At 32.7% G+C, this 11,196-nt stretch overlaps 1 protein-coding gene across 1 annotated transcript; it reads left to right on the forward strand.

The window, feature by feature from the left end:
* Positions 1-6,238: 6,238 nt before the first annotated feature.
* LOC149910946 (uncharacterized) lies at positions 6,239-10,425 on the forward strand. Its single transcript, XM_090101388.1, has 3 exons — positions 6,239-6,397; positions 7,352-7,404; positions 8,162-10,425. Exons 1-3 carry the CDS (start codon positions 6,380-6,382, stop codon positions 10,176-10,178), a joined length of 2,088 nt encoding a protein of 695 aa, XP_089957514.1. The 5' UTR covers positions 6,239-6,379; the 3' UTR covers positions 10,179-10,425.
* Positions 10,426-11,196: the final 771 nt, after the last annotated feature.

Raw genomic sequence — 11,196 nt, forward strand, 5'->3', positions numbered from 1 at the left:
TGTGGGAACGGATTTACATAGCATAATTAGATATACAGGTGCTACGTGCACGTTCAGAATTGTTATTCGTTCGGCTAGACTTTTTTAGAAGCGCCTTTGATATGAAACACTGCACTTGAAAGTTTGAAGGCTTTTTAGACGGTTCTCAATTATTTTTGAGCAAATGCTGTGTACCTATATGTTTTAATTTACTTTTTCCAGATTAGATACAACATATTAATATGTAGTGCATTGAATTTCGGACACTTTCGGATGTGGGAAAATTTCGGAAAATTGTGAATACCACTTTAGAGCATCGCTTTATCGTAAGGATCGTGAAGGAATGGCATGGCGATATATATAGGATTGATAATATTAACATACAAATTTGCTTAATAAATCACTAGTTACGTATTAATAATTTAACAAATATGCATTTACTCCGTCGACGGACTTGCAATGCACTTTAATATACCTATTGAACTAAATCTTCTTTTCAAGATACATTATTTAACTGTGTTAGAAGTAACAAACATACAAGTCATACAAGTAACTAATTTATCTTGTAATCTTGTGTAAGGTGCACATACAATTATTATGAATGGTACCTACAATACAATTTGCAGTTAATAATTTTGAGAAAACTATTTGTCCGTTTTGAAAGGATCTCTGAAAACCTAGAAATTATACTACATATCAAAACAAAGTACTTGTGATACTTCGTTGATTTTGAAAAATATAATAAAATCGAAACGAATAGGTACTTCCAGGTAGGTACTTACATATTTCGCGGACAATAAAAATATAAAACGTAAGACCATTAAGATAATATATGTGTCTCTGTTTCAGACATTCATTAGTATCGGTTTAATAAAGAAATTATAATGTAACGGAACAATGCCATATATTACGACTAATCACTGCATTTAATGTTAACAATGTATCAATATGAACAGCGATACATCATGGTAAGGATGGTAGAAAGTGGGAAGTGCGCATAATTAATGTATGTACACATTAGTGTTTAATTTCGTAAGTTATAGATACCTACAGATGATTAAATACTGTAGTAGGTTATACATAGTTATAGATACAGGCAGGGATAGGTACATAATGTAAGAAATAAATTGAGGATGTGTTTTGTATTCGATATAAAGCAACAAATATAGACAAAAAAGTTTTGCTTCTGGCCTATAATATAATTATTAATAACAAAATCTTATTGATTGTATAATGGTAATTATAATAATTCTATTATACAGGGTGTCCTACTATTGGTATACTAAGCGCGAAGGGACTTGTAGTTTTGCATACACTGATCACGTAAAAAATACTTAAACAACAAAATTACGTCAAAAATTTTTTGCTAAATTTTTCCTGAAAATCTATGTTTACTTCTCTAGCTTCGCGCAACCGGCATATACCGCTTCTCTAATGTGAGCATTTTGTCTATGAAAACATAATCTTAAATGATAGCTCACGTGCTGGTGGCAAAGTTGGGCGGGGTGCTTGTTATAGGTGTACTCATAGAGTTTTTAGAATTCATCTATTTGAAAAAAAAATGCGTTTGGAATTTTATAAGTATTTTTTACGTACTCAGCGTATGCAAAACTATAACCTCCTTTGAGCTTAGTATACTAACAGTGGGACACCCTGTATAGTAAGAAAGATTATTCTTAATAGAATATTTCATTCCATTTTTCTGAATATTTCATTCCATTTTTCTGAAAAAACTTACTGCTAGATGGCGAGGTTTCACAGGTCAACAATATGAAAGGCTACATTGTTCGTATTCCCTTTGAAAAGAGAAATTATATCCTACACAATAGTCAAAGCTAATTTCTATGTCGTATCGCCAACGTTAGTGACAAGCAAAATTACATCAAACAAGGCAAATAACCGTATTATTTAATCCAATTACTGTTTGAAATACGACTATCACGCGATTTCTTCTAGTGTGAAAATTATAAATGTGACAAACAATAAAAGCATATTTACGTAGAACGTTGTAGGATATAAACTATAAAGACATAAACAATCCGTACTTATATTTATTTTTCATAGATAAACTGCAGCTAAGTATAGATATATTGTTATTAATAGGGAAGATATAATATATGCTATAATGTGTGTATTTAATGACCATTGTTATATATTATAATACTAGCGGTCCACCCCGGCTTCGCCCGAGGTACATATTTACGTTTTCTCCACATAAGAACCATCCTCGTACTTCAAGGAATATAATAAAAAAAGAATTATCGAAATCGGTTCAGCCGTTCTCGAGTTATGCGCTTACCAACACATTTTGCGATTCATTTTTATATATAAGAGAAGATAATATATTCGTCGTAATTATTTTAATAATTTAACACGATTCTTCTATTCGTTTCACCTTAATATGTACTTATATAATGTTTCAGATTAACAACCCAAATCAAGATGAAGAATCAAAAGGAAAACTGTTAAAAAAGATTCAGACTCCAGATATAAAATGTTAATGTAAGTTATAATTCTATTCTAAAAACTACATCCAATATTTAAGTCGTCTTTTAGTTAGCTTTATAGCTTTCAGTTTATTTTGAAAGCATCCATTAAAACATACAAGTAGATACAAAAATTATTAACTTACTTTTAAAATTATCTAACATTTTATTAGTTATTTAATTTATTGTCATACATTATATTCCTAATAGCTATTTAAATACAGTACCTATTTATAATAATTTAGTAACAAAACCACCGCTATACTAATACATTGAAGTATTTTTTTTTCAATAACAATTGATAGTTATTTTGTAATATAGTTTTTCTCACATCCCCAGATCTACTGAGCGACGCCTACTTGCACAAAGGAAGTCTAAATTACTTCTATACCAAATCCAATACCAACACATTTATATTTACACCAAAGTACTTGAAAATAAACAGCGCGCGCTAGAATGTGAAAATGTGAACTAAACACATCCTCCATACCGCCCCACATTCATCAGGAAGGCGATATTCCTAAATAAAAACAATAACTATTCCTCCGCTTAACGAATTATAATTCTTATAAACAATAAAACAATTACAGCTTTCGTAGTTCATGTATTTCCGAATTGCGCTACGCAGTTACGTATAACTTCCGACCGGATTGTACATAACGCGTGTGTAATATTTGTTTTATAACTACTTATCCTAATTATTCGCTTCAATAAATGTAGTACAAGCCCCTATAAAAGTAAATGTTATAGCAATTAGAAGTTAAGTATATGAAAGGGTAATGAGCATGCATTGTCTACTCGTTCTGTATTTAATCAAATGTTTTGAATTTAAAATATTCCTTTGACTAACTACATATTTATGATTATAATTTTTTGAGTAGGTAACTCATTTAATTTGTAGTTAGAAATTAAACAGCTCACATATCTGTTTACATGAATTACAAAGTTTGAAGTTCAAGTCTTTCAAACCAAACAATACATACCGGTTCTAACATAATATACTAGCGGTCCGCCCCGGCTTCGCCCGTGGTACATATTTACGTTTTCTCTACATCAAAACCATCCTCGTACTTCAAGGAATATATTAAAAAAAGAATTATCGAAATCGGTTCAGCCGTTCTCGAGTTATGCGCTTACCAACACATTTTGCGATTCATTTTTATATATAAGAGAAGATAATAATACAATTTGCTTAGACTGTTTGCTAATTTACTTATTCAATACATTTTAACAGTTCTATAGTTAATATTTATTGTCCTTCAACACTGTAATCTTAGCTAGAATTTCCAAAATGTATAATGTTCACCGACTTAAATTCCTTCATTCATCTTCCTTTCCCAAGGAACATTGTGAACAAAAAGAGATTATAAATAAATCTCATTAGAATATTATAATAAGAATCACACATATATAAAGATTAATAGAGCAATAATGTTACGCGTTTCGATTTCCTCGGTAACGAATTGTATATTGCTGTTATTACGTGATCGTGCTTTATGGTTGTCGACTGATGATATTTTGTTTATTATTTTAATTATAAATTACACGTGGTTATTGTTATGGGAAATATATAGCAAAGATGGAGAATAACGTGTTTAGATCTAACCTATAATGTTATGGTCGTTTATAATATTAAGATGATTACGTAAAGATCAGTATTTTAGGTGGAAATTCATGTTTTAGTTGCATATACAAAGCTTTGTAACTAAGAAGGTATCTGTGGTGACATGTAAATGTTTAGATCTTTAATAACTGGTGATAATATGGTTTAAAGTAATAATTTATAATACCAAGTTCTTTAGTTAGGAAGTGTATTATAAATTGATGTTTATTTTATCATCTATTGCTAAAATATGTACCTATATCCACTCTTGTCAGCTTTTTAAACTGCCCCAATACTTATTATTTCATAATATACAGTGTCAGAAAAATCTGTCAAACGGTGACCCACATGAAGATCAGCCTCATGTATTATGTTATGCGATTGTTCATCTTTTTTTCACAGTATGCTCTACCGTGACTCTACCTGTAGACCACCGCTTGACAGTGGCAGTTTAAAGGTTAAAGCAAAGCAGTAGGTTACACTATTATAATATTTTCCTTGTAAACAACCCGTGGCCACATATTCCTTTCGTAATGTGCGCTAACCCTGGCACTGAGCGGTAATGCGGATGCTCTCGTATCGCGTGCGCCCGCGCATGCAACGATATTTACCGAGCGACTCTCAGTCCTTATCACATTAATCATACTTAGATGCCGTCTAATAAACTCAACAACTATGTTCGATCATTAACTGCCTCGTTAAAGGAATAGCTTTTGGCTGGCGGGTATTTGAAAGGTTTATGATTATTATTTAGTAAGTATTATATGGTATTATTTACGTATAGCAGAATACATGCGTTATTTAATCCATTTATAAGACTATTTACTAGGACGTATTAAGAAGAACACAACTTCCATTTATAAGAAAAATATAGATACATATATAGAATGTAGATTCTTATTTCGGAGTCGATGTCAGCTCGAAATTAAGGCGACACATTTGCTCTATAGGGAGAAAAAGCTTGTTGCTTTACATTAAATGATAAACTAAAATAATTATCAAAATTTATAGAGGGCAAGAGCATGCCTTATTTTTTTTTTTTTTGGAGAACCCTTAATTCAATTAATATTATTATACATAGAAATTTTAATTTTAATTGCTTCTCTTTTATACCTTTTCTTATTAAAATAATGTTTTTAAATAGATAATCTGTGACTTACTATTTTATATACCTTTATAGAGTTTAAAATGCTTATTAAAACAGTTACCTATCTAATGAATACTTACATAAACACACCCTCTGACTAACTGCTCTTATACAATCACAGCTGAGTAGGTACTAGTTCACGCAATGATTTTATAAGACAGCAGTTAGGTAAACATTACAATAGTTATAATTGTTTATTTATAATATATCATAATGATAGGTAACTGAGGTAATGTAATTATGATAAAAACATAAACAATAACAAATCCGTTACAACAGGGTGTATATAAAAGAAGTTTCTACGATATTTTCTTCTAGTTCTTTCTGAGAGGAACTATAGAAAAATATCTACAATATATTAGTAATGTATGTGTACTTGACACTCATATGGTTTATATTAACAGTATCAGAATTGTCTGCAAATCTGCAATTAAGGGCTGATTTTTCAATCCTTGGTTAAAACTTATTCGTCGAATAATGTATAAAACTACCATTTTAAAAACGTATTCTAATTGCCCGTATTTGATAGTTTACGTGACATTTTAATATTATCGTGCAATATTATATTGGGCGGATAAGTTTTATCCAAGCATTGAAAAATCGGCCCTAAATCTATCTGTCCATTGCAGAGAAGCAATGAGATGTACTTTAATTTAATTAGTAATGCTTATCAGAATACGACTGTAACAAATATTGTATTGTATTTTGTTTTACCAATGTCTCGGTAAATAGTTGCATAATTATTTATGATACCGATTGTTTGGAATGTTATTTAATTGTGGTAATTTATTATTCGGATCTACAAAGGAATAACCCGGAGTGAGATTTATACAAATTATTTTATTCGAAAAGACAAGCCTGAAGTTCATTTTTATAATGCTACACCAAGATACTATAATACCACCTCTACAGCCTCTGATGTCATGATACACTTTGGGAAGCTACACCAGTAAATCAAAACCCACTAAAGATGAACACAATTTGAAAACCCAAGGAGTGATGGCATTCATTCATGAAGACTGGACTCTTTCAGGCGTGAAAATGAATGTTATAAATGAACACGCGTAACGCAAATAATTATCATACGAGCTACAACACCGGTGCGGTGAAACGAGTGCAAAACGAATTGTTAGTCCCAAGTTCCGACAATAGTGGAAGGCGACAATGGATTGGATGAAATTGGTCGGTATCTCGCGTTGCTGTGACTGTGTTTGTGATTGTGATAAGTGTCGTGCCAAGTTTGTGGATTTAGGGTGCCAAATGCGTAATTGTTTCCGTAAATGAAGATGCAGGATTTTTTTATGTCCGCTCTGATACTTAAATGGGACTTGTAATAATGAACTGACCTAAATTATAATATTTTAAATTCACAGAAAAAACTGAATAATAACCATTGTCAGAGTAATCTCTATTAGACAAAGAGAAACTTAATTGATTTTAATAAATTAATTTATTTATATACTTTGTAATATGATCATAAAGTCGTAATGTTACATAGTAGGTTTAAAACAAGTAAAAAGCAATACACTAAGAATGAAATTATAAAATAATCAAGCTCTATATTTAGTGGCATAGTTAGAGAATTAAAACAAATTTAAACAAACGTGGACATTAACAAATATTATGTTTAAATTAAAATTTTTTATTTAATTCAGTTATCTACTAAATTCCAATATCAGTTATCTATTATTTAATTAAAACAAAGAATAACCTTTGTCATATCACCTTTTATAAATATATTTTTACACAAATTCATTACACATTCAAAGCAACAACAAATATTCAAATAAATTACTAATAAAGCATATTTACATGGGACGTTGAACGGGACGGTGAAAGCTTTTGTCAAACAATTGTTATAATATATTTTTTTATGGTGAAGGAAATTCCAAATCGAATAATTTGAACTAGAAACAATATAACTACCTTAATAGTTTAAAATTTTACTGATATTTCCGTTTAATTTTTGTGTTTTAACTTTGAAATGGAGATGGATAACCACTGAGTTAGTACATTATAAGAGCAAGGAAATTAGATTTGAATACATAATAAAGTAGATAGAAATTATGATAAAATTTGTTGACCCCCAAATCCTTATATTATATAATTAATTAATGTTTATTTCTATTGTTACAGTTCGCTCTTCTTGTAGCTGTTGCGTTTGTCTCTATTCAGGCGGATGGACCTAAGTAAGTAACATTTATTTGTAGAAAAAATATACAATATGCAAATTTAACGTGTATTTAACATTTTATGTAAGAAATGCGAATTTATTTATGCTAAGCGAAGTTTAAATTCAGATGTGATGCATTGCGATCAATTATTTTTGTAAAAGTTTTATTATACACTCAAAATTGTACTCCTATAGAACTTTAATAGCAACTCTCACCTACAGAGACTTGTAAAAATTCAATACATTTCGGAAGGGTCCGTTAATTAATTCACACACAGAATTCACAAATATAGTGACATAGATATAGACAATAGATATAGACATTACTCCCTGATTGAATTACGCAATGTCTATAAACTGAATACAACCTTTGATCTTTAAAATTAGATTATTTAGATTGGCATTAGAAAACAAAACAATCCAAAACTTACCGATTCCGTTAAAGCCTTTGATATCAATATATTAATTAGTCATATAGAGAGTGTTTTATGAAAATATTTATCATTTATTATACATATTATTAATAATAAATTAATATCGTGTGATGGACGGTACTCGGCGCGACAGGGAAAGCCGCGCCGGTCCATTGACACTAGACGGAACAACGTGTAAAAACTAGCTGAGCACGCATGCGAACGCAACGACCATTACCTTTTACATATGCCTTCCGCATGTAAACATACTCTTACTTTTAGTACATATACATATATGTATACAATCTAGTATAGTCAAGAATACCTTTGTATACCATCTCTAATTTTCTTTTGTTACAGAAAAAAAATACGCATACATCTACCACAGAAGGTGAAGCACATACACCACCATAAGAAAATATACATAACGAACCACCCTGCGTCCTCACAATATGCCCCGGCCTACATGCCGAGCGCGGAAGGATCAGTGGCGGTACCAACCAGCGTGTTGCCGGGAATGAACCACCTCATGCCCATTAATGATATATATGATGACCACCAGGATCGAGTACCGAACCTTTCATCTGCCGCTTCCCATCTGCTACCTCTGTACCATGCCAGAGGGTATTATGGTCCAACGCATACTGAAATCGAAGAGCAAGAATATGATCTGTCACCTTCAGAGCCTTCGGACAATTTTGCACCGTCAGGGTTTTCCGCCCCAGCTGTCCCAATCGGGTCAGGTCACCCACCTAAACGTGTTAAAATTATTAAACTTAATGAGCCCCCACGGAAAAAGGTAGTCAAGAAAAGCAAACCAAAACGGCTTCCGGCTCGACGCAGACCAGCCCCGGCGGCACCTTTGATAGAAGGCGAGCATCCAGTTTCCCCATTCCATGAACAGTTTTATTCCGATGTTGATGGTTCAGCAACAATCAGAAAAGTAAGAAAACCTCCAAGAGTTGAAAAAATTATCGATGGTGACACTGAGCACATACACACTTATAGCGAAGAACATATTCACAAAGTACTTTTTGATGGAAATTCAAAAATACCGAACTTAGTTGGAGTTGATCCTATAGCTGCTTTGCCAGCCTATGCGAGACCAGCTCCAGCCTATCCATTTAAGGGCGCTCAAGCAATTTTTGCCATTCCCAGACATCCATTTGCGGGTTTAGCAGCTTTGGGCACAATGGCGTCTCCTGCACACTTTGAATACGCTGCCTATAATCCACGAGAGGTAACCCATGATCACATATATCATGATCACGGAGAAATACCTTCAGGTCTTGATATAACAAAAGATCCAATGAGCTTGCCTCCGAAAGTATCATATAATGGGCAAGGTATAAGATTAAGTACACTTAAAAATTTAGCTAAAGCTAAAGCAGCAAAATATAAGAAGCCAATAAAACCTGTATCAAACGATTACTCTTACTATGAAGGAATATTCACTGATAATAATCGACAGAAAAAAATACCAAGGCCCTCAATCACACCGAGCGGTTTTGAAGCAACAGCTGAAGAAGGTAGTTATAGATCTCTATCTGACTTAACGTTTAAAAATAGTAATACAAAACCGCGCAACCAAGTGACTTATTATGGAAAATCACCAAATGAATTTAGATCATCAAGTGCGTCGTCACCTTTTAGCGTGTCTTCATCGGTCGTGCATGATTACAAGCCAAATAATTTTGTAAATGCTGCATCTGCTCCAGGAAGTTCGTCGAAATTTAAAGACCCATTTGCAAATTTTAAAGATAACTACGCTAACAACTTTGAATATGACACATTCGCATCATCCTCATCTAATTTTTTCGCATCAGAAGATAAAAACGATAGCGGGAGCTTTACGTTATCACCTCATAAGGAAAAAAAGAAGTCAGTATCAACTCAAAACATGAGTTTTAGGGGTAAGGATCATGTTACCTACATAAATCATTTGGGAAGCGACCCAGCAATGATTAATGATGGCACTCCAACTGCTTTGGATAATCTAGATTTATTTGATCAGCCATCATCATCGAATGTAGTCACACCTACACCTTTAACGCACAAGTCTTCGTCTCCCATACATGATATTGTTTCGTATTTGAATTCGAAGTCGATACAAGATCAACCGATAAGTTTACCCGAAGCGTCGAATAATAATTTCCAGTACGCGGAAGCTCCTAGTCAATCTACTACACCAACTTCAGTAGCGACTGTTCCAACACAACCTAATCAGTATAACCATCAAAATAAAGATACTACGGAAAATCAAGTGTCAGAATCAAGAGACGCCAAAAACATAAGAGAGGCAAATATTCACCCGTACAGTCAAAACAACAATCCCACAACAGTGAGAGGCAAACTTAAATATGGTGACAAACTCTAGTGATATGGACCATTAAATTATTATTATTAGAATAAGTGGTAGTTTAAAAAGAACGTGATCTTAGCTCTACTCGTGCCTGAAATTATAATTCTAGTGTGATAATAATGTTTCGTAACTTATAATGCTGAGATAACCTATTTATTGAAATCGAGTATTCATTGTTTCCTGTAAATAATATACCACATAATGGAATTCATGCATTTTATACGAATTCTTAGAAGATATAAGTAAAAAATTAAAACTAAAAGTTGGACTTGACTTATTTCAATACCATTTTTAGCGCCTACGACAACAAAATAGCACATATGCATAACAACCAGTTTATGATAACATAATATGTATAGACTACAGGCCCGTGTTGAAAAAATTATGGGTCATTTGACCCACCAGGTGACCTATCTAGAACGATATAAAAGCATAAAATAATAAGATTCAGCACTATGACGTCACTTGTAAGCTGTCCACCTGAGTGCAGATGAGAATTCGAAGGTTCAGGTAGAGATTTTCTCCCCTTGTCTCCATGATTTTTGTACGGCGTTGTGGAATAATTGATTAAAAGTAGTATAGAAATAGTATGACACAGATGCCGTACAAAATCAAATGACCAAATTTACCCCGGCAACTGTCGAAAAATAAAAATAAATTCCGACTTTGTGGACCACCATTTTTGTACGGCATCTGTGTCATACTATTTCTATACTGCTTTTAAGCCATTATTCCGCAACGCCGTACAAAAATCATGGAGACAAGGAGAGAAAATCTCTACCTGAACTTTCGAATTCTCATCTGCACTCAGGTGGACAGCTTACGAGTGACGTCATAGTGCTGAATCTTATTATTTTATGCTCTTATATCATTCTAGATAGGTCAGGTGGTGGGTCAAATGACCCATAATTTTTTCAACATGGGCCTGTAGTCTAGTAGTAAGGTATGTAAATCTTTTAAATAAAAATGAATCGCAAAATGTGTTGGTAAGCGCATAACTCGAGAACGGCTGAACCGATTTCGATAATTCTTT

The sequence above is a fragment of the Colias eurytheme genome, chromosome 1, assembly GCF_061535395.1.
Source record: "Colias eurytheme isolate Ceu_HAF_F1 chromosome 1, ilColEury1 Martin Lab GWU primary, whole genome shotgun sequence".
Taxonomy (NCBI): Eukaryota; Metazoa; Arthropoda; class Insecta; order Lepidoptera; family Pieridae; genus Colias; species Colias eurytheme.

Bases quoted from the DNA above. Each gene is read 5' to 3' on its own strand.
- LOC149910946 (XM_090101388.1), top strand. The intron at 7,405-8,161 runs GTAAGTAACATT...CTTTTGTTACAG, and splicing joins ATTCAGGCGGATGGACCTAA to AAAAAAAATACGCATACATC.